The following is a 24,270-nucleotide window of genomic DNA, read 5'->3' as shown; positions in this document are numbered from 1 at the left end:
GCCTAGTTCTCTGGCAGAAACTGAGCACGGGACTGAGGCATGTTGCCTTCCTCACAGCCTTCAAAAGCATCCCCTCTAAAACTTCTTGTTGTGAAACTTTTCAAAGTAGAATAGGGCAAAGATTGACCAGGGAACATAAGCCAGACTTGGACTGAGGAGACCTGCTCAGACTGGCACCAGGCAGCTTCTGGTGTTGGGAGAAGAGACTTTCCTATCAGTGTGTGTTGGCCAGCTCACACCACATGTACTGACACATGGATCCAGAAGACTTCCAAAAGAAAATACATGTGTCTATTTCACAAGGACAGACAGAACAGAGGTTTAGGACTGACGCGAGTATGAAGAGGTGAAGTAACACAGTCTTGGCCCAGAAGCACTGGCCTGATGAGGATGGCTAGATTCACAGACTTGTAAGGGATGTCACATGTATGACCCTAAAGCTAGTGTACCGCATGTCCACGGGACTCAAATGCAGATGGGCAGGGTGTGATACCATCTGCCCTGTGATAAGGAGGGCAGAGCCCTGTGCTAGCAGTTCACACTATGAGTTGGTCTATAAGAAACCCCAGGGAGATACAGCTCCCACACAACCTACAGGGTGGAATGCAGGGTGGGGTGGGGTGGTAGACCATGTAGACATCAGGACTTAGACTTGTTGAACCCACTGAAATACACAGCTAAAGGGAGTATGTATTATTCTGTACGTATAGTTTACACTGTTGGCAAAAGCAAGGAGAAAATACTTGTAGCATGTGGATGGTTAGAATCCACACAATGAAAACAAATGTAAAAATGTATCGGAGGTGTCCAGGGTCTGTGGGAAGTTGGCAGAGGAGCTGAGCAGAGGTTAACCAGGGGCTTGAAAAATCAATAAATGCAGGCCGATAGGCCGCCCCTCACTCTCCTCCCTTCTCTCTTCTATTTTTCCTCATTAGTAATATGCCACAAATAGAGCGGAGGGGTGGTAGCTCCACAAGGCCGGCATCCATTTTCTTCACTCCAAGTCCCAGCATCTTCACGTGGGGCCCTGTACAGACAGACATTCAGTGAATAATGATGTCAGTGTAAAAAGAACTTTTGACTTCTTGATAGTAAAAGTGAATCTACAGGGTTCTAATGCAGTTTTTATTTCTCACAGAATGCGAATTCCTGTCCAGTTGACCGAACAATATTTAAATGTATTTGTGTTCGTGCTGAGTTTGGTGGTAAAATCTTAAAGAAGGTAAGTGAAGATGCTGCCTGCCCCTGCTTGTGGCTTGTGCTCTTGTCTTATGGGAAAGAGCATGCTTTTTTTGTGTGTGTGTTCATGGTATTGATGTTTAAACTCAGGCTTTCACACTTGGTAGGCGCTCTGCCACTTGAACTACTTTGCTAGTCCAAGAGCATGCTTTAAAAGGTGCTTTGCCCTATGAAATGAGTGGGTATTAGTTAAATGTATTTTAGAAATGCACTAAAGTGCCTTTGTGCCCTGTGCATGAAGCACAGAGCTGTTGCTGCTCGACTGGGTTGTGGTGCCAGGTGGGGGCTGTGGCAGAGATGTTGAAGTTCCTGGGCCTCCACTCCTCACCCTTTCTCACCACAGGGTGTCTTTCTGGATCCTCGACATTGCAGGTAGAGAAGAGGGCAAGCTGGGTATAAGCTGAGGCCCACTCTGGGGCCAGTACTGGGTTATTTACTGTTAGGACTAGAAGGAGGAAGGTGTTTGCTGTCTCACTTGCCTTTGTTTACCTTCTGTCGTGTTTTGTTTTGATTTTTTGCTGTGCTGGGGATGGAACTCAGGGCCTTGCACAAGCACTCTGCCACTGAACTACATCTCCAGCCCTTAATTTTTTGACATAGGGTCTCACTGTGTAGCTCAGGCTGGATTTGAACTTCCTATCCTCCCAAGTACTGGGATTACTGGTATGTACCACTATACTTGGCTTTTTTTTTTTTTTTTAAGTGCTGGGGATGTGTGTACCAGCCAAGCCCCCACCACTGAGCCACTCCTGTTGTTGATGACCAGCACTGAAAGGCCCATAGGGATTTGTCCATCTATCTGAGATCCCGAAATACTAGAAAAGGCTTGGTGTGTTTCCATAATACACACTTAGTTTTTGTTTACAAAGCACAAAAAGCCACAGTTACAGGGAAACTTGGGCTCGCATGTGTAGATTTCTCAAGGCAGGTGGCAACCTCCTCACATTGACGTCTTGGGTCTGTGTTGCTAGTGATCCATTTTGTTGCTCGTTCAGATGTCTCTGTCCCTGGCTACCGCCTGTACCTGGGCAGCTTCAGTTCTGTTACTTAGGTTATTTTCTTTACTTGAAGTAGCTGCTAGTGATGTGTAGGTCTCAAGCTCTCAAGGTAGTCCTGTTGGTGAAAGATTTGGAGTGACTGGATCCAGCAACTAAAGGTATAGGGCTGGCAGGAGACCCTTGCCATAGAGTAAAGGCTGTCACATGTCACTCATAAGGGCTGATATTCTAGAGAGAGAAAAGGGGCTGGTTGTTGGTATAAGGGGCAAGTATCCTATTTGGAGCAAGCGTGTCTACAGACCAGCCTATTTCACACTCAAGTGTCTGGAAACCAGTAGTGCTCCAGAGGGTGAAGTATGGATGTGTGCTCTCAACTCATGGCTGTCATCACCTCAGTTGAGCCGCGTGTGAAGCGTCACGTTTGGCAGGTGTGTTTCTGAGTCTTTGCTATGGAGGCTGTGCTTTAGAGTGGTCCTTTGATTTTACACTTACACCTGTCTCCTGCAGCATTGACCCACCAAGCCTGATATCCCCAGCACCTTGCAGTAACTCTGGGTGGCAAGCCTCTGGCTCCTCTTCACGTGTCTTGCTTGCCTTTTGTTTCTTTCTTCCTGAGACAGAGTCCCATCATGTAGTCCAAGGTCATGATCCTCCTGCTTCCGCTTCCTAGTGCTTGCTTTCTGTTGAGTCAGTTCCTCTGTTACCTACCCTGAAGTAGAGACAACATGAAGGTTCCCATATGCATGTTAATTCAGGACTTCTGGGCCTGTGGAGTCTGAACAGATCTTAGACCAATAGATGTGCTCTAGATAGCCACACATCTTATTATGAATTGACCATGGGGATTCTGGGCTGTGTCTGGTAACCAACAGTTCCGTCTTCAGATTCCAGTGGAGAACACTAGAGCCCGTGAGGAGGAGGAAGTGGAGGAGGAGGACCCGACCTTTTGTGAGGTGTGTGGCAGGAGTGACCGTGAGGACCGGCTCCTGCTCTGTGATGGCTGCGACGCTGGGTAAGGGTGGTATGGCCTTCCTTGTGCCTGAGCAGGCTGTGCGGTTGGGTGCCAAGGCTCCCTATTTTGTCATTGGGTTCCATGGGTGAGGAACGAGCCCCACAAACAGCGGCATGGGGGTCTCCTGGCTCCTGCCACCTGCACTTCCACCAAAAAGCATTCTGGGGCTGCTCAAGAGGTCTTACAATACATCAAGACAAAAGAAAGGCTAGGGAACCCCAAAAGGTTGAGGGCAGCCTCAGGAGGGGTTGATGCAGGCCCAGGCTTTGAGTGAGGCATTCCTGGGACTGCATGGTCCTAGTTGCAGGCTCTTTCACCCCGAGGCCAGTGGGGCCAAGTGTCTGGAATTACCAACGTACGTTATTTGTTGAGATTGGGACTGGGGGAAGTCTTGCTAATTTTTTGCCCAGGGTGGCCTCTAACCTCCATCCTTCTGATCTCTGCCTCTTGAGTAGCTGGGATTATAGGTGTGTACCACCATACCTGGCTCCCTTCCCTTTTCTTAGCTCTGCTTGTCCCCTGTGTTGTCACTCAACTGCAAGAGAGTTGGGGTCTCCTGCTTTGTGTTCCAATGACCCTGGCCTCTGGGAGCTCAGCCTGCTGGTTTCCCTTCCTTTGTTTGGTATCTTTGGTATCCCCCCCACCTAACCTCTTGCCAGGGGCTTTGGCTGTTGTTTGTGAAAAGTTTTTTTTGTTTTTTTCATTTTTTTCTTTCTTTTATCATTTTTACATTTACTCACATGTGTGTACATTGTTTGGGCCATCTCCCCCTCCTACTCCCCCACCCCCTCCAGCTTCTGGGCAGAACCTGTTCACCCTTCTCTTCTCCGATTTTGTTGAAGAGAAAACATAAGAGGTAATAAGAAAGACATACCATTTTTGCTAGTTTGAGATAAAGATAGCTATATAGAGAGATTCCTGGTGTTGCTTCCATGCACTGTGTATTGCAACCCACATTGGTTCATCTCTACCAGAACTCTTCACTACTTCCTAGTCCCCTTCCCATAGTGGCTTCTGCCAGTTTAAGATTACTATATTCGCTCCTCTGTAGTGAGCACATCAACCACATTCAAGTTTTAGGTTTCTTTCCCTTTCCCTATTCCTTCCGTGCATGTTCTCCGCTTAGTGTGTGACCCATGTCCAGTGATGTTACTGCATTTGTTTTAGGTATATAATCCACACATACAGGAGAACATGTGGTTTGTGGCCTTCTGAGCCTGGCTAACTTCACTTAAGATGATGTTTTCTAGTTCCATCCATTTACTTGCAAATGAGAAAATTTCATTGTTCTTTGTGACTGAGTAAAATTCCGTTGTGTATAAGTACCACATTTTCTTCTTTTTTTTTTTTTTCATTTTTCTTTTATTATTCATATGTGCATACAAGGCTTGGTTCATTTCTCCCCCCTGCCCCCACCCCCTCCCTTACCACCCACTCCGCCCCTTCCCTTTCCCCTCACTCAATACCCAGCAGAAACTATTTTGCCCTTATTTCTAATTTTGTTGTAGAGAGAGTATAAGCAATAATAGGAAGGAACAAGGGTTTTTGCTGGTTGAGATAAGGATAGCTATACAGGGCATTGACTCACATTGATTTCCTGTGCGTGTGTGTTACCTTCTAGGTTAATTCTTTTTGATCTCACCTTTTCTCTAGTTCCTGGTCCCCTTTTCCTATTGGCCTCAGTTGCTTTTAAGGTATCTGCTTTAGTTTCTCTGCATTGAGGGAACAAATGCTAGCTAGTTTTTTAGGTGTCTTACCTATCCTCACCCCTCCCTTGTGTGCTCTCGCTTTTATCATGTGCTCATAGTCCAATCCCCTTGTTGTGTTTGCCCTTGATCTAATGTCCACGTATGAGGGAGAACATACGATTTTTGGTTTTTTGAGCCAGGCTAACCTCACTCAGAATGATGTTCTCCAATTCCATCCATTTACCAGTGAATGATAACATTTCGTTCTTCTTCATGGCTGCATAAAATTCCATTGTGTATAGATACCACCTTTTCTTAATCCATTCGTCAGTGGTGGGGCATCTTGGCTGTTTCCATAACTTGGCTATTGTGAATAGTGCCGCAATAAACATGGATGTGCAGGTGCCTCTGGAGTAACAGTCTTTTGGGTATATCCCCAAGAGTAGTACCACATTTTCTTAATCCATTTTTTGAAGAGTTTTTCTGCCATAAAAATGTGGAGGGTTATGGAAACTTCTGCCTTGGGCATGTACCCTAAAAGATATGAAAAGAACCAATGAGGCTGGTAGATATGGAAGGTTCCCTAAGACAGGAGGTAGCAGTTTCAAGGTTTGGGCAAGAAGCCTTGTGCTGTTGTGGCTGAAGACTTGGGGCCAGTCCTGTTCTTGCAGCCCCTGCACTGAGTAGTCCAACACAGTCTACTCACCCTTCTTGTTGCTTGAGCTTTTGTACTTGCTTACCTCCTTCCTTCACTTGTGCTCTTCTGTCCCTGACCTCTGTCATCCATGCTGTTCTGTGCCTGCTCCTCACCCTCCCGTCAAGTACACTCTTGTGTGCCTCACTGTCCCGCTCCTGCTCTTCTGTGCTTGCCCTCGTTTTCTTGTTAGCACCCTTTTGCACTTGCCCTTGCTCATGTTCTGCTCATACCTGCTGTTTGTGCATGAGCCACTGACTGTGCGTTTGTGGGTGGTATGTGTCACACAAGCCCTGCTCATCTTCCCAAGGCGGGCCTGAGCCTCTGGGGGCTCGGTGCCCATGTATGAGCTCCTGTCTGCCTCCCCAGGCTTCTCTAGCCATTGCTTGTTGCTGTCTTCCTTCCAGTAGCGATTATGGCTGCACCTTGGCTCTCACAGGCTTTCAAACTCAGATAGTCTGGTCTGCCTTTCTTTCTTGAGTTTTATCTTGAATCCATATTTTGTTACAATTTATTGAATGCCTCAACCCTGTTGATCTTCACCTCTTCAGGATTCTGTCAGATGTCTTCTGTCTCTTGTCCTGTACTATGTGTTGATTTTTGGTTTTTGTTTTGTTTTGTTTTGTTTTTTTAATGTGGTCTGGCTGTGTTGCCCTAGCTGATCTTGAACTGCTGGGCTCAACTGATATTCTTGCCTCAGCGTCCTGATTAACTGAGACTATTGGTGTGTGCCACTGCACCTGGCTCTAGCATGTGCTGATTTTGTTGGTGAGAGCCAAGAGGATTGGGATACACGTCGGGTGTCCCCAAGATCACTGAACACACTGTTGATGACTTCATTACTAACTTGTCCATTCTGACCATAAGCAGTATCCTCAAAAAAAAAAAAAAAAAAAAGTGTTCTTTGTTGCTTTTCCTTGTTTGTTTTGTTTTTGGCAGCACTGGGGTATGAACTCAGGGTTTTATGCTTCATGCTTGCTAGCAGACACTCTACCACTTGAGCCCACTCTCCCAGCCTTTTTTTATATTGGATATTTTAAAGATTGATTCTCATAAACCATTTGTCTGGGTTGGCTTTGAACCTCTGTCCTCCTGTTCTCTGCCTCCCAAGTAGCTGGGATTACAGTTGTGAGTCACTGGAGCCTAGTAAGAAATAGTATTTCATATGAACTCTGGTAGCTTAGTGCTAGTACATAAAAGTACTGATGGATCTAAAACATTAAAACTAACAAACGTACTGATTCTTGTACTTGTAAGCATCTGTGTACCGTTTTCAGTACTGGGGAATGACATCAGGGCCTCATGCATGCTAGCCAAGTGGCCTACCATTTGAGCCATGCCCCCAGCTGCGTCCATGTACTATTAACATTTTGCAGTTTGCTGAGTTTTCTTACAATTACCTCACACGTCTAAAAATTTCTCATTCATTTTGAAATGAAAGTACAAGGTTATCTACGGGTGAACCAAAGTTATGTGAAATGAAGTATAAATTATTTCTGAATTAAAAAAAATTACAACCCAATTTAAAGGTACCTGATGACAGGGAGAAAGTTCTGAGCCACCCCCCCACCCCCCCGCCTCTGGGTTGTAGGTCAGTTCTTGGCAGCCACCAATGCGTCATACTCATGGGGTTTGGAGCTCCTGGTATAGGCTGAGCTGTGGGTCCCTGCACCATAGTTGCATGGGACTTGGCAACTCACCTTGTCTGTGTGGCTGGATTTGAATCTGCAGCCCATTTCTTCTTCCTTGGAGTGAGTTATGTTAGGTACAGACCTGTCTGTCATGGCGATCAGTAGATGACTTTTCCCTGGCCTCCACTTGGGCTGCTGGGGTACAGTAGCATCTCACTTTGATAGCTGCTAGAGGTCAGCACAGAGAACCCAGTTAAATCTGTTGGATCCTTGGAGTCTTTGCAAGGAGTCACTGGTGATTCTTGATTTCTCTTTCCCCAGGGAATAGTCAGGGGTGATCTTAGGATAGAATTTACTACCTATTTTTCACAACTCCCCAGTCCTTGAGTGCTGTTAGGAGGCGTTGGCCTCCCTTCCTGCTTGTCTGCCTCCCCCTATCTTTGGTAAGGCCCAGTGAGAGCCATATAGCTGGCAGCTTTCCGTGGAGTAGGGTGTGTGTATCGTGGGTTCTCTTGTTCATTCCCGTTATGAGCACAGAGAAGTTAAGTCCTATTGAACCCAGGCTTTGATTTTCCAGGAAAGATCAACTTAGCTTCCTTCCTTTGTATGTTTGTGCCCAGCTCAGGACCACTTGGTCTTTTGCTGCATGGAAGGGCACAAGATTACCCATGCCAGCTAGCACCGCTTTTTGTGAACTTTGTTCTGGGAAGGCTGGATGGAAGCAATTGAAAAATAGAGCCATGGTTAGGCGGTATTCAGTTTAGCTTGGATAAAAAGACCTTCTCTTCATTATTTTAGCATGAGGCACTGACATTTGAAACTCTTGTGACCACTGTGACTGATGGGAGGTGTGGAAGGATGGGCTGACATCTCCTGTCATGGGGGGACAATCTTCTAGAAGGTAGGCATCACGGGCACCTGCCTTGTGAGTTCAGAGCCAAGATGGGAGATTCGCTGATGGCTCTGCTACATTCTGGTCAGCCTGGGGGTGTCAGCTGAGCCTCTGTGGTGTTACCTGCTCAGTCTGGCCACAGGAGCAGAATGCCACAGACTGGACAGTGTAAATGGTAGGCCTTTGTTTCACTAATTTGGAGACTAGAAGGTCAAACTGCCAATGAGGTTGGTTCCCGGTGAGGGCTTTCCTCCTGTGTGCTTGTGGGGCCTTTTATCTATGCAGCTTCTGGTGTCTCTTCTTCCTCTTACAAGGTCGCCAGTCCTGTAGGATCAGGACTTATGACCTCTTAACTTTTGCTACCTCCTTAAAGCCCCATCTCCAAAAACCTGTCACTGGGGTTAGGGTTTTAACTGATGGATTTCAGGATCTGTTGGAAAAACAAAACTCAGACTTTCTCTCACTGAATCACAAGTTTGAGGCCAGTTTGGGCTACATAGCAGGACCCTCTTTTAAAAACATTAAAATAAAAACTGTGCTCAAGCAGCTCACAGAGCTCAGGAAATACCTTGACTGTTTTTATTATAGAGGGTATCACAAAGGGTACAGATGACAGGAAGCACAGGGGGTGAGGTATGGGGACGACACACATCTTCCACACCCTTTCTGGGTGTACTTTCCAGAAACCTTGTATGCCCAGCTGCCCCAACTCTGTGAGCCCTGTCCTTGTGGGTCTTTAAGGAGCCTGCATTGCGTAGGTGTGGCTGAAGCATGGACATCTATGTGGAAATGTGATTGGCCAGGGGAAAGACCAGCACTGATAAACAGCAAGGTTTTGGCTCAGGTTCCACAGCCTGTCCTGTAAGCACAGAGTAGAGCTCCTTCTGAAGTAGGGGTTCCATCATCTGCCATCAGACAGTCAAGCAGGGAATATCAGTTCCTGTGACTTATTTTGGAGAGGGGGTTACAAGGCAGGAGCCATGGGAGACTGTGGCCAGGCCCAGAACATGTGTCCCACCATATAACGTATGCACATTCAGTCTGTAACAAGGTGCACTGAAGGCCAGGGCATATCTGGATGCTGACTCTGCAACTTGCTTCTGCAATCAGTGACTGTACCTCTTGTTCCTATAGGTACCACATGGAGTGTTTAGACCCCCCCCTCCAGGAAGTGCCTGTGGATGAGTGGTTCTGTCCAGAGTGTGCTGTCCCTGGTGCTGCCTCTGCCAGTGGTAATGTACTTACCCCCCTCTCCTGTTAGTGCTTATGTGCTGCCCATCCTGCAGAGGGCTTGAGTCTTATTTTGTCTGCAGTCCCAGAGAGGCAGAGAAGGACCTTGGGTCAGGGTCTAGTGTAGTGGGTAGGGGGAAGACCTTGACTTCTGGTGGGGAAGGGTTTTCTGTCCTGCTCTTGGCTGGGAGCTAGAGGAGCTCACTTTGAGCCTATGGTAGGTCATTGAGTTGGGACTTCTGGTCCTCAAAGTCTAGAGGACCCGGCTCTGGGGAGAAGCTGCTGTCCTGTCACTGGGCCCACCTGGGTAGGCAGCCCACTGGGGTGAGCCTGTGACTTGTAGGGTGTGTGCCCCAGCAGCCCAGGGCTCTCTTCTTCCAAGATACGGCTCCTGTGAGTGAGGAGGAAGTCTCCCTGCTGTTAGCCGATGTAGTACCCACCACCAGCAGGCTGAGGCCTCGCACAGGCAGGACCCGGGCCATTGCCAGGACACGGCAGAGTGAGAGAGTGAGAGCCACTGTGAACCGGAACCGGATCTCCACTGCCAGTAGGGTGCAGGTAAGTGGCCAACACTGGGCCTGTCCTGCCCAGAGCTGGGGGTGCTGGACTCAAGGGGTATCATTGGTAGTGCACAGTCTGTATCACCCCCATGCACCAGGCCGCATACTGTTAGCCTAGTGAGAGGGCACATGAGTACACAGAGGGTACCACACCTCACCTGTTTGCCGTCCAGCCCAGCAGGGACCTCTCTCAGAGTAGGGGAGCCAGGTGCTCAGAACCTGATCCACAATGGATGGGTTAATGGTCTTGTGAAATTCCCTTCTGTGTTCTGGAGGCCCCATGCTGGCTTCTCATCCCATGAGAGCACCTTCCTTGCATATAGCTCCTGGCACTCAGTGTTTGATAGTTGCTTCCTCTGCCCTAGGGTCTGAGGCAGTTGGCAGTTCCTTCTCTGAGGTCAACTGCTCCTGTGGGCAGCACAGTGACCACTTGACCTAAGTTCCAAATGGTTTGGGGAGACTGGGGAGCTGTCCCCCATCCAGTGCTCTGTCCACCTCAGTTTGCTTCCACCTGAGTCTCAGTGGATACTCCAATCTATGGCTTCTCACGCCTTCCCATGTCCACCACCTCCTTGAGGTACTATTTCTCACTCATTTCATAAATCAACCTCTTTTCTCTTCCAACCATCTAGTCCCTGCCAGGGTCCCTTTTACCTGCACACCTGCTTTACTGGGACCTGTGTGAGGGCTCTGCTCTCTGCTCCCACCTGTCCCCTTCCTTCCTCCTCTTGGAATTCTGTTTGCTCATTGATACCTGCCTAACCCTCCCGGACCATTTTCACCCCAAGCTTGCTTCCTGGAAATCCTGTTAGGAACTCTGCTCCTTGTGGCTGTGCTGGCCTCACTCTTCATGAGTGGAGGGAGGTAGAGCTAGCCTGAGAGTGTTCTGGCTTCTCTGGTTGACTTCCCCATTCTAAGGGTTCTGAGCAGGAGTTTGTAATGGCACTGTCCCCTCATATGGTCCTGCTTGGCATGCCTCCTTGGAGAGGGTAGTCTTAAATGTGCTCATTCACTGACCAGCGCTGTCTCTTGTGTGCAGCATGTGCCAAGGTACCTCATGTCTTCTCTGCTGGATGAGACTATCGAAGCTGTTGCAACTGGTCTGAGCACTACTGTGTATCAGCGCCCCCTGACACCTCATGCCCCTGTTAAACGGAAAAGGAAGACAGGTAAGCCTGATACAATGGATGTGCTTCCTACCAGCAACTCTGCCCTCGAGTCCAGGGATACGGTTATGTCTGTTTCCTCATTCTACATGTTTATTTTCTCTGCCAGAAATACTGTCAGCCCTCCATATCATTGTGTTCCACATCAGGGGACTCATCCAACCATGGATTGAAAATACTTGGAGGAAAAAATATCACAGCTATACTTTTAAACCTCAGAACCACCAAAAAAAAAAAAAAAAAAATCATAGCCATACTGGACATGTATAGACTTTTCTTGTCATTATTTCAACAGTGTACTATGCCAGCTGTTTACACAGCATGTATGTTATTATTGCAAATAACCTACAGCTGTTTTAAAGTATAGCAAATACTATCAACTTCTGTGTCATTTTATACAAGAGACTTGAGCATCTGTGGAATTTCACTGTCCTCAGGGGCTCCTGGAATGAATTCTCTTCAGATACAAGGGCAACTGCCCTTCCCTGCTTCCTGCTCTCACCAGCCTCCCCTGCTGCTGACCCCTGATGCGCTTCCTGGGCACACTAGTCAGTGTGGATTTGTGGATTCCTATCTCACTCAGTTAGTTATAATCTGTGGCTTTTTTTTTTTTTTTTGGTGGGAATTGGGTTTGAACTCTGGGCTTCACCCTTGCCAGGTAGGCTCTCTACTGCTTGAGCCACACTTCAAGTCTTTGGGGTTTTTTTGTTTTTGTTTTTAAGTTACTGGGAGTTTGAACTTAAGGCCCCATACTTGCTAGGCAGGCATTCTACCACTTGAACCACTCCGCCAGCCCTCTGTGGTCTCTTAAAAAAACAATGAAATGCATGTGCCCACTTTAAGTATATAGTTTCGGTTTTGACCAATGAAATTTCTACAGATCATCTATCAGAAGTCCCTCCCACCACAGCAGGCAGCCCTGGTGTCATTTTCATCACTATCCATCAGATCCAATTTGGGTCAGCACACAACTTTTGGAACCTGCGTAGTTGGGTATCTGAGTTCGTGTTTTTTCTTTGTTAAGGAAGATTCTGTCCTATGAATGCCCCACAGTTTGTTTATCATTTACCTGTTGATGGGGACTTGAGTTGATTGCAGTTGGAACCCCTTAAGAATAGAGCTGCCACAAATGAGTGTAGCAGATACTTTTGCAAAACAGGCGCTCTGTTGCTTGAGCCAGTTCATTTTGCACTGGTTATTTTGGAGATGGGGACTTGATCAAACTTTGATCCTCTGATCTCAGCCTCCCCGGGAGCTAGGGTTATAGGTGTGAGCCACTGGCGTCAAGCTGGTTAGAAGTCTTAATGTGCTGTACTGGGGTATTGAAATCCAGGGGCTGAGTCCTTGTTGCATGCTGGTGAGGTGGCAGGTTGCTGGTGTTTGTAGGCACCTTTGGTGGCCTTTTCAGTGATAAGCAGAGTTCAGCGGCTGAGCTCTATGTTCTGGGTATGCAGTTGGTCATTGTTTGGGCTTTCTAGTGAACAGGGGACAGCACTCTTAAGATCATACTGGCACTGGCACCTGAGGTTCAAGATTAGAGGGCTTTCACTTCCCATATTTCACCTGTGTGTCTGAACACTAACCATAGTTTTGTTTGTTTATTTTGGTGATACTGGGATTTAATCTCAGGGCTTCACGCTTGCTAAGCAGGAGCTTTACCACTTGAGCCACTCCACCAACCCTTTTTTGTGGTGGATATTTTCAAGATAGGGTCTTGCAAACTATTTGCCCAGGCTGGCCTCAAACTACGATCCTCCTGATCTCTACTACCTCCTGAGTATCTAGGATTTTAGGTGTGAACCCCTGGCACCCAGCTACTAACATTCGTTCATTTATTGATTGATTGATTGATTGATTGGTATGGTGTCTGAGTTTGAACCCCAGCCCTTGCATTATTAGGCAGTTGCTCTACCACTTGAGCCACACCATAGCCCTTTTTGTTTTGTATATTTGTTTCTGAGATAAGGTCTCTCTAACTTAACCTGAGCTAGTCTCCAACTGGCAGTCTATCTTAGCCTCTGGAATTCTAGGATTATAGATGTCCATCACCATACCTGGCAACCAAAACTTTAATGCTATGAAATGTCAGTGTTGAAAGTTCTAGTTGTGTCATAAATGTGAAAAAAGTTTTTAAATAGTTTATTTGGAGCATGGTTGTATGTGCCTGCAGTTCCAGCTACTTGGGAAGACTAAGACAGGAGGATCTCTTGAACTTAGAGGAATTTGAGGCCAGTTTGGGCAACATAGCAAGACAGTCTCTCAGAAAAGTGTTAATTTTATTTATCTGGGTGTCATGCTCATGCATGTAATCCTAGCTACTCAGGAGGCAGACTCTATCTTGACAAAAATCCATCACAAAAATGGGCTGGTAGAGTAGCTTAAGGTATAGACCCTTAGTTCAAGCCCCAGTACGGCAAAAAAAAAGAGAGAGAGAGAGAGAGTGAGAGATCAGAAGGATTTCTGTTCCAGGCCAACCTGGGCAAAAAGGTAGCAAGACACACCCCCACTCCATCTCAGCCAATAAGCTGTGTGGAGTGGGTATGTGTCTGTCATCCCAGCTACACTCAAAGTATAAATAGGAGGATCGTGGTCCAACCAGGACACAAATGCAAGACCTTATTTGAAAAATACCTAAAGCAGGCTGAGGACCAGTGGCTCATACCTGTAATCCTAGCTTCTTAGGAGGTAGAGATCAGGAGAACCTCTGTTCGAAGCCAGCCCTGGGCAAAAAGTTTGTGGGACCCTATCTCAAAAAAAAAAAAATCACAAAAAAGGGCTGACAAAGTGGCTTAATTGGTAAGATCACCTACCTAGCAAGCATGAGGCCCTGAGTTCCAACCCCAGTGCTGCCAATAAATAAATAAATAAATAAATAAATAAATAAAGCAAAATGGGCTGAGGGCATGGCTCAAGTTGTAGAGCACCTGCCTAGCAAGGCAAGGCCCTGAGTTCAACCTTCAGTACCACCAAAAGAAAAATAAATGCTTACTTGAATCAAGATCCAGATCACTTCCATGATGGGCTGACTGCTGTGTGTTAGTCTCCTTCCTCCACTCTTTGCCATGGTGGAGACTGGGTTCTTGGTCCCATAGGTATGTACTCATTGATGTCAGTGGCTCTCTGCCCTTTGCTTCTGTTTACAGACTGTCAGCTGGAGCTTAGAGTCCCGCTGGGGCCCAGGTGTGAGCTCAGTATGTTGGGTGTTTTGTTGCAGGGTGTACTCTGTCAGAAACAGCTTTCATAACAGCAGCAGCCAGTACTCAGATGCATCAGCTTCACACTGCTGTATGGGCATGCCATTACATGCCTTTCTGTCCTTGCAGTCACTTTCCATTATTGAGTGAACCCATTCCAAGATCCCCAGTGGATGGCACCACATACTGCATACACTGTATTTTCCATAAGTGCATGCTTGTGATAACATTTACTTTGTAAACTCAGCGCAGTAGAGATTAGCCGCAATAACTAATAATAACAGAACAGTTACAACAGTACACTGATAAAAGTTAGGTGAATGTGGTCTCTGTCTTTAAAACTATCTTGCTATACTGGGCACCCCTTCTTGTGATGCTGTGAGGTGGTGCAGTGCCTATGAGATGAGGCAGCAAGATGCATGGCTCAGGCACTGATGTAGAACTGGGCTGCTTCATAATGGTCCCTTGAGCACAAGCATTACCAGCTCCCTGGAATTGTTTGATGAATAGAACGGCTACTTAGTAGTAACAAGGGACTTACATTACACACGTGAATGAGTTTCCAGGATTGCCAGGTCCTAGAATGAGGATCCATAGCAGTGCTTTTGCAGGGTGCATTTCTTAAGCAATTGTCTGCCTCAGAGTTCTGGGAGAGCTCCTGTGATTGGACCATCAGTGGTCATATTAGGGTCATGGTTGCCTCTGACTTCTGGTTGTGTGTGTATTTTTTCAATTTATTTTTGTTTAAGAATCACTCAGGGAAGTCAAATCCCATCCTTGCTCGCCAACTGACATGTTATTTTACTTTTTCTTTTTGATGAAAGTAGAGTTTTAACTCAGTGCCTCACTTTTGCTAAGCTGGTGCTCTTACTTTGAGCTGTATCCACATCTGGACACATTATTTCAAAATGTTTATGGTTTATTTCTCCATTTAAAAAGTTCAAGTCCTATTGTGACATGGTTCCTCCCCTGCTTCTTGGGCTCTGTGCTCTTGGGAGGGCTTCACACATGGTACAGCACAGAAATCCAACGTTTTCTTTTTAGGCAGACGGAAGAAAATACAGGGAAGAAAGAAAACCCAGTCCAGGTCATCAGTGAAAAGTAAGAGTCGGAGTGCAAAAGCCAAGAAACGCCGTGTGAAGAAAAGAAAAGGGAAAAAGATAAAGGTAAGAACATGATGGTGGTGTCCAGACATTTGCCAGCATTAACTCCTGTGTGGCTCATTAACAGGGGCCACTAGAATGACTGCTTTTCTGCAGTTACTTGGCAGTTCCCTGAGAGCAGCCAGCACCTAGGGGCCTAGGTCAAAGGTGGGGTGGAGGTGTTTTCACCCTTCTAGAATGGGATGTGCTGAAGGTTGTATCCAGTGACCCCTGGAACTTGTGGGAGTAGAGAGGCAGGGCTCGCTGGGGCCAGAGGATCAAGCCATCTTCTTTGGTCTCTGGCCGGTCAGGGCAGCAGGTTCACAGTGCTCTAGGATGGGAGCAGGCTTGAATCCAAGTCCTCTGGACAGAGGGCTCAGTATCTGAGAACAGCCTGGGGTCCTGCCCACAATGGTACATACCACACTGGTTGTTGACTTGACAGTATGGTGCTCTCTGTCCTGGGGATCCCAGCTCTATGAGCAGCCTACTCCAGTGGGCCCTTGCTTGGGCTGCCATGAAATACATTTCATTTATAAAACACAGGAAGCTGAATCATAACCATTACCCAAGTGTTTGTCATGTCTTTATGTGAATTTATACTCGATTGTTATCTATTTCTTAGTAAATATAAATTTCTGTCATACATACACATTACATACAGATGTGTTTTCATTTTTTATTGATACTATTACTTTTTTGTTTGTTTATTTGTTTTTGGTGGTATTGGGGTTTGAACTCTGGGGCCTTGCACTTGCTAGGTAGGCACTCTACCTCTTGAGCCACACTTCCAGTTCATTTTTCTCTGGTTATTTTGTAAATTGGGGCTTGTAGACTATTTGCCCCGGGCTGCCCTCGAACTGTGATCCTCCTTGCCTGGTGCCTGGCAAGTGTTTTTTTTTTTTTTTGAGACAGGGTCTCTCAGAGCCCAGACTGGCGTCCAACTCAAGGACCTCTTGCTCATCCTCCTGAGTACTGGGATTGTAGGCATGTGCCACCACATCTGACCTTTTTTCTGGGTTTGTTTGGTTTTTTTTTCTGGTGGTACTAGGGCCTCACACTTGCTGGGCAGGTACTCTACCACATGAGCCAAGTTTTCAGTCCCCATTTTAGTTTTAAATAGAGCTTGAACATCTGGTTTGGATATTCCATCATCAAATACCTATAGCTGTGACCAAGTGTGAATGAGTCAGGTGGAGCTCCTGTTTCCAGTTCTACAGTCACCAGGGCTCTTATTGTGTACTAAACCCTTAGGCCTGGTGGTATTGGTGTCTCCTTTCCTCCTGTGCCTAGAATATTCCATCCTGAACTATTTCTTCATCTGCCTATTTCTAACATTCCTTTCCTCAGTGAACAGAGCCATCTGGCATCACTGCTCACAAGTGTGCAGAAGGTGTGGGTAAAGGGTGTGTTCCTTTGGGAGAGATCCCAACTGGGAGAGTTACCCCTTTCCAGCTGTGTCTAGAATCTGGAGGAGGTAGTGTGTAATCCTTCTAATTTTAGTAATTTAGGAATAACTATAATTGAGATGATATTTAAAGCCATATTGGTTCCTCACATGGTGGCTAACTTACAATTGTCAGTCATTGGTTGAATTTTTGCTTGCCTCTTTGTGAGTTTCCATACAAACAAAGTGCTACACGATGACAGTGACACTGCCAACCAGCCATCTGCTTAGTTTATCTTGCAGTGTGCATGTGTCGGTGCACTTGTTAGCGCTGGTTCGGTGAAACTGCCGAGACTTGGTGGTATTCACTTAACCTAGTGCTGGGTGTTACTAATTGTTATGTCTCATGGTGTGTCTGGAGCCTTTAAATTTCATTTTTATATATCCTTACTCTTTTTCCTTGTTACTTTGGTTCAGAATGAAGTCACAGCTCGCTCTCGCATTGCTCGGACGCTGGGCCTCTGCAGGCCTGTCCGAGGCACCTGCATGCCATCAGTGTACAAGCCCGTGGACACCTCTCTGGGGCTGATGCGGGCAGATATTGGAGCAGCTTCTCTGTCACTATTTGGAGACCCCTATGAGCTGGATCCCTTTGACAGGTGACTGCAGGGATGACTGTCTGATGTGGGCACCAGCTCCATCACCCTGGGTTTTGGAGGACTGTGGGCACATGTACACCTCAGGTTTCACGTTTGTAAATGCCTCACATCTGTAATCCTGTGTATTCGGGAGGCAGTGATCAGGAAGATCACGATTCAAAGCCAGCCCAGGCAAATAGTTTGTGAGACCCTATGTCATAAAAACCCTTCACAAAAAAGAGCTGGTGGAGTGGCTCAAGGTGTAGCCCCTGAGTTTAAACCCCAGTACCCCCCGCAAAAAAAGAAAAGAACTTTAGGCCTGTGGGGCCTGGATCCGGTCCCCAGGTCACCTGTTTCCATGGCCTGTGTCCCCCTCTAGTAGTGAAGAACCATCTGCAAACCCCCCTTCCCCTCTGAGTGCCAAGAGGAGGGTGTTGTCCCGCTCAGCTCTACAGTCTCACCAGCCTGTGGCAAGGCCTGTCTCCATGGGGCTCTCCAGGTACGTGGCAGCAGGGGCTTCTGGGAGGGGCAGGGCAGAGGCCCTACTGGGTCATATTGGCCGGCTCTTTGTGGCTCTTGGCAATGTGGCTGAGCATCTCCCCTTGGTTCTGGGATGTTTGAGGTTAGTTTTGAATGTTGCATCAGGGCTGGGGGAACTTGAGGGTTAAGGATCATGGCTGCTGGCCCATGCTCACCCTTGCAGAGCGGAGGGGCCTCCTGGGACAGGGCAATAGCCCTGGTCCATGGTTACCAACAGTGGAGACACTTTCCTGCCATCTCCTGCCTAATAGTGGGCACAGGTGTCATCCACACAACTGGTTTGCCTGTTGTCAGGGCTGTGAGGAAGGGTGGTGATGGCAGGCCCACCTTGGGTCTGTGCCCACAGGAGGCAGCTCCCTGCCGTGGCCCCAGAACCAGGTGTGGAGGAGGCCCCTGTCCCTGACCTTCTGGGAAGCATCTTGTCCAGCCAGAGCTTCCTGATGATGAGCAGCGCTGATGTCATCATCCACCGGGACGGCTCTCTCAGTGCCAAGAGGGCAGGTGAGCACCCGTGGGTCACTGCCGCTTCCTCACGACTTTGGAAATGGAAACCTACTTTCCCCAGAACTTGGCATGTCAGCTGGCTCAGGCTTTACTGTTAGTGTGGATGAGTGTTCAAGGCATGATTGTCCCGACAGTGTCTCACCACTCTCTGAGTAGAGTTAGGCGAGAGTGGCATCTCCAGGCCAGCTCACAGAACCTCCTCACCCACAGGTAAAGTGCCCCCACCTGCCACCCCCATCAGGTATCAACTGGGTGGGGTAAATCTGCCCCACAACCACATCTTTGTATAGCAGAACAGCAAGAACACACACAGGGGTGTTTGCCACCCTACAGAGCAGGGAGCAAATGGCACAGCTGCGTTGGCAGCACTCCTGAGTGTGGAGGTGTGGAGTGGCAGAAAGTGTCTACTCAGTAAGTAGACAGGACAGTTTCATTGCATGGCTCAAAGTGAAGTTTGATAACACTTAAATCCACTGAAAAAAAATCTTTTTTTTGTCACTGGGGTTTGAACTTGGGGCCTCATGCTTGCTAGCAGGTACTCTACCACTTGAGCCACTCCGCCAGCCAAGAAATCATCGAAATTTTTAAAGAAGAGGTTGGAATGATTGCTGTCTGACCTTTTTATTTTTCAGCTCCTGTTTCTCTTCAGCGGAACTCCGTGACTCCGTCCAGAGAAGGGCCTAGGTCCAGAGATGGTCTGCAGCCTGTGGCACCATCCTCAGGGAGCCTGTCTGATGGACCCACAGGAGGCAGAACACAGAGCTCAGGGCTAAGCTGTGGGAATAGGTCAGCCCTGCGCTGTGGCCCTGCCCGTACTGTGGGGGCATCTGTGAGGCTGGACTCCTCAGTCACCCCTGGGTCAGGTCAGGTTCAGAGCCTGTCAAACGGGAGTGGGCTTGGCTTGAGACAGTGTGACAAATCCCGATTTAATGGTGTCAGTGTGCAGGCCTTGCCTCTTGGTTCTGCCTCATCTAACATATCTAGCAGCCATTCTAACTCTCCATCTAGAGGTGTAGCCCTTGGACATGCCCCAAAACCAGCTCCCAGGAGAGCTGACATCTCAGAACTGCCCAGGATACCTAAGATCCAAAGGGATAGCAGTGGCAATAGACGGGACCCGGCACCAGCCCAAGAGCAGAGTGTTGAGCTCCCCAGCACCTGCATCAGCCGCCTGACAGGCAGGGAGGGCCCTGGGCAGCCAGGACGAGGCCGGGCAGAGAACGAACCCAGCAGCAGGGGCCCCCAGGAGCCAGGCTCACACACAGGTGGCTCTCGGCCCCCAGCCCCCAGCTCCCATGGGACCCTGGCCCCACTGGGGCCCTCAAGAGGGAAGGGTGTAGGATCAACCTTTGAGAGCTTCAGAATCAACATCCCAGGAAACACAGCACACTGTAGCCGACTGTCTGGCCCTGGCTTCTGTAACACGTTCCGGCCTGTGGATAGCAAAGTGCAAAGGAAAGAGAACCCTTCACCCCTCTTCTCCATCAAGAAGACAAAGCAGCTAAAAAGTGAGATCTACGACCCATTCGATCCCACTGGCTCCGACTCAAGCCCCCCTAGCAGCAGCCCCGAGAGTCTTGGGCCTGGCCTCCTTCCATCTGAGATCACAAGAACCATCTCCATCAGTAGCCCAAAGGCTCCTGTGTTCCAGGCCGTGCGCTGTGTCACCTCCTACAGGGTGGAAAGTGTCTTTGGAACCGAGCCCGAGCCAGATCCCCCTGGTGAGCCCACATCTGGCATGCTCAAGTTCCGGAATGAGGGCCCTACAGAGGGGGCCTCTGACATGGAACGAGAAGGGTTAGGCAGGGAGGACCCCACAGAGAGCCAGAGTCTCACTGCCCGGACACGGAGGCCATCCCCACCAGACCCCTGGGATGATGAGGATGAAGTGTCCCGTGGCCCCTTCTTTGGCTCGGAGGAACGGACAGTGACTTGTGTGACTGTTGTGGAACCAGATGCCCCACCTAGCCCAGATGTGTCACAGGTGACCACCCACAGGATTGTAGAGCTTCACGCTCCATCCCGCTCCCGCTCCACCTCTAGCTCCCGAGGTAGGAAGAAAGCCAAGAGGAAGAAGACAGCCAGGGAGCACCGAAGGACACGCTCCAGTACTCGCTCTGGCTCCAGGGACAGGACCTCACGCTCAGCATCACCTGTGGTTGAGGAGCACGCCAGGAGGCACCAGGCCAAGGCCAAGGGCCGGAGGTCTTCCAGTGACCACGCCAGTAGCCAGGAAAGAGCAAAGAAGAGAAAGGCCAAGGACAGGGATAAGGAGTGGAGGCGGGGTTCCTGGGGCCGAGGCCGGAGGAAATCCCGGTCACGCTCTGTGAGCCCTGGCAGCTCCTCCTGTGAGCGCTATGAGAGCAGGAGAAGGAAGCGGCGACGCTCAGGGTCCAGGACTCGGGGGAGGGACTGTTCCCCCCACAGCAGCCTGGAGAGGGCCCGGAGACATAGGCACCAGCGGGAGCGGAGCCGGGAATGGCCCGACAAGAAGGACAGGTCCACCCGGTCCCGAGAGAGGAGGAGGAGGAGGTCTCGGTCACCCAGCTCAGAGCACAGGGCAAGGTGGCCACGGTCCCGCGAGAAACGGCCTCGTTCCCCAGAGAGAAAGGGCACTGTGAGGGAGGCTTCCCCAGCCCCTACTCCACGGCAGGATGGAGACCACCCAGAAAGGCTACCAGCTTCTGCAGAAGTGGGTGTCTCACCAGAGGTGGTGATGGATAACTCGAACCCTTCTCGGGCGCCCCCTGTCCTGGAAGTACCAGCTGAGTGCACTCTGGAGGACCTGGACTATGGTGACTCGGTGGAGGCAGGCCACATCTTCGAGGATTTTTCAGACGAAGCTATCTTCATCCAGCTTGATGACATGAGCTCACCTCCCTCTCCTGAAAGTACTGACTCTTCCCCAGAGCGGGACTTCCCGCCAAATCCCATCTTGCCCCTGGCCAGCCTACCACATGACACCACCTTAGCGGCCATCCAAAGGGAGGTGTCATTAATCCATGATGAAGACATCTCACAACCCACACCCCAGGCAAGGGATCCTCCAGAGCAGCACCTGCTCAGGCAGGACATGGCAGAGACCATGGCTACAGATCCCAGTACTCTGGGCGTTGTTCCTGTGGTGAAGGAGAACAGCCCCTCCGGAAGTGAGAGGGTGTGTGAGGCTGCCAGGCCTGAGGAGGCTGTGGCACAGGCCCCCCTGCTGCGGTCTAGAACCCTGGTGAAGAGAGTCACCTGGAACCTGCAGGAGGCCGAGAGCAGCACCCCAACCCTGGACCGAGCCCCAAGTGAGTATGCACGTCTAGAGGCTGTGGGGTTGGGATTGTCCCTGTAGGAGGAGGGGCAGAGCAGATGTCAGGGAAGCAGCCAATCCCAGAGTCTAGTTCCTTAAAAGTGGTCAGATCTGTGGCTTGGTCTGTGGTCCCCACTGATGGGAAGGGTTTTTGGGATTTTTTTCCATCAAGAAGCAGTGTTTTGGCCTCAGTTAGCCACAGGGCACTCACCTCCCCCTATCTGTCCGTCCCTCAGGGACACCACTTCACAGGCCTCAGAGGTCCCAGGAAGGAGCTTGGGATGCAGAAGATGGGCCTCCTGTGGATGTCCAGCAGGCCCTGTTCTCTGAGCTGCCCCCTCCCAGCCATATGCTACTGGAACCTGGATTCCCCGACACAGACCCCTCTCAGGTGGGTGCTGGGCTAGAGGGATGTGAGCTGGGCCTTGTGCTGGACCTGTGGACTACTATGGATGGGACTGAGGCCTTACAGTATCACTTTCTTGTGCTTTGGGAATGGGATTCGGGGTTTAGTGCCGACTTTTGGAACTCTGTGCTCAGCGGGGTTGTTTTTGCCCAGGTTTACAGCCCCAACATGCCTCCCACCCCAGCTCAGCCCTCAAGTATCCTGCTGTACCCACTGGTCAGCAGCCAGCCCTCGGCACAGTACATCCTGCAGGGCAGCCTTCCCCTGGCAGGCTGTGGTGCAGTACAGAGCCTGGCCCCAGTGCCCACTGTGCTAGCCACAGTCTCAGAGCTGGCTGGTCAAGCCACCACTACCACCAGCTCAGAGGAGAGGACTGCCACTCCTAGGCCAGCTGCAGAGAAGACCAAGAAGGAGGAAGTAAGTGCTGCCTATTCCATGGGCTCCCATCTCATTTTGAAGCCAAAGTTCTTGGGCTAAATTCAAAAATAGAAGCCAGCCTTGGGGGTCTTGGTCAGGGTGGTGGAGAGCAGCTGGCATTGCCTTTAGTGCTGCAGGGCTGAAGGGATGTCCTAGAACTATGGCCTCCCCACACAAGGGCCCATAGGCCAATCCTGACATCCTGCGGCAAGGTCATACATGTCCTCATTCCTAGTACATGAAGAAGCTGCACATGCAGGAGCGGGCTGTGGAGGAGGTGAAGCTGGCCATCAAACCCTTCTACCAGAAAAGGGAGGTGACCAAGGAGGAATACAAGGACATCCTGCGCAAAGCTGTGCAGAAGGTGGGCTGCGCAGGCAAGCAGAGCTGTATACACCTCTGCATGTTGGGAATCCTTAGGCTATGGGTGACATGTCACTACCCAGATTGGCCAGACCTGATGTGGCAGATTGCTACCATTTCTCATCTGCAAGGATTCTTGCTCTGAGAAATGGGCAGATCTGCCTATGGTGATAAGTCTCTGGCTTCATTTTGACCTGTGGCACCTGTGATGACCCTCAGCAGCCCTGTAAGGTGGCAGAGCAAGGGGATGCGGGTGCATCATGGAAACAGCACCTAGGGCTGGGTGAGCGGTCTGCACTAAGCTTCGGACCTATCTGGGCTGGGCATGGGCTCTGTCACTGTCAGTACCTGTCTTGAAGGACATCAGGGTAATTGTACTCTTTCTGCAGATCTGCCACAGCAAGAGCGGTCAGATCAACCCTGTGAAGGTGGCTAACCTGGTGAAGGCCTATGTGGACAAGTATAGGCACATGCGCAGGCATAAGAAGACTGAGGCTGGGGAGGAGGCACCTGCCCAGGCTGAGGCCTGAGGACAGGCAGCTGTGGGCAAGACCCCTGGGGACATTTCTGTGTCCTGTGTCCCCAGTTGCAAAGAACTGGGGCCACCAGCACTCCTGCCTTCAAGGCTCCCATGATGATAACAGCACCTGTCTTGCTCACAGTTGAAAACTGGACTTTTTTTTTTATATGTATATTATAGATACACTGTTTTCATTGTGTTCTAATTTATCAAAAATGACTTATCTTTAGAAAGTTTTCTGTTGACTTGGTACTTGGAAAGTGAAGCCTGACTGGACCAGGGCAGGCGAAGCGGACTCCTGGGTCCTGGGTCTTCCAGGGGTGGGGGCAGGTGGGAGAGCTGCCAGCAGCCATTCAAGTACCTGTATCTTTGGTACAGCAGTTTCCTTCCTCTCTTTCTAATTGCTTTGTGTTGCTATCAGTAATTGACAGGTTTGTACTCAGCCAGCTGCTTCCCTGGAGGCAGGGCACAACACTGCAGAACTCAGTGCTGGTACAGGTGTGGGTACAACATGGTACCTCCTCTACACTCCTGGCAGGAGCAGCTTTGTCTTCCAAGGGCTTTGGTGGCTCCAAAGCATGTGGCTTGAGCTCAGTGACGATAAGTGTGTGTTGTGGGGGAGGTGAAAGTCACCTCCCAGTAGCAAGGTGAGGTGCCAACCATGTCCAGCCCCATCAGTCAGTGCTGGCAGCAAGGCTGACCTTTCAGAGAGGAGTGATCCTGACTGTCCCAAGCCCATCCTATGTCAGGACAG

General features: G+C 49.4%; 1 protein-coding gene across 10 annotated transcripts in view; it reads left to right on the top strand.

Annotated features, from left to right (window-relative positions):
- Nucleotides 1-24,243, top strand: part of Phrf1 (PHD and ring finger domains 1) — a 33,585-nt gene extending 9,342 nt beyond the window's left edge. For 4 of the 10 annotated variants that reach the window (XM_020182393.2, XM_074051835.1, XM_020182377.2 and 1 more), the window contains 14 exons: nt 1,139-1,222; nt 3,122-3,249; nt 9,289-9,386; nt 9,767-9,942; nt 10,984-11,113; nt 15,349-15,470; nt 17,311-17,492; nt 17,851-17,970; nt 18,358-18,512; nt 19,148-21,805; nt 22,047-22,201; nt 22,370-22,633; nt 22,869-22,997; nt 23,386-24,243. In XM_020182393.2, coding sequence (XP_020037982.2) covers nt 1,139-1,222; nt 3,122-3,249; nt 9,289-9,386; nt 9,767-9,942; nt 10,984-11,113; nt 15,349-15,470; nt 17,311-17,492; nt 17,851-17,970; nt 18,358-18,512; nt 19,148-21,805; nt 22,047-22,201; nt 22,370-22,633; nt 22,869-22,997; nt 23,386-23,526 — 4,542 coding nt within the window. In that variant the 3' untranslated portion in view covers nt 23,527-24,243. The other 6 variants (XM_074051870.1, XM_074051866.1, XM_074051843.1 and 3 more) reach the window with 4 other exon arrangements.
- Nucleotides 24,244-24,270: the final 27 nt, after the last annotated feature.

The sequence above is a fragment of the Castor canadensis genome, chromosome 1 (genome assembly GCF_047511655.1).
Source record: "Castor canadensis chromosome 1, mCasCan1.hap1v2, whole genome shotgun sequence".
In the NCBI taxonomy this organism is placed as follows: domain Eukaryota; kingdom Metazoa; phylum Chordata; class Mammalia; order Rodentia; family Castoridae; genus Castor; species Castor canadensis.
This window is presented reverse-complemented; position numbering and strand designations above follow the sequence as displayed.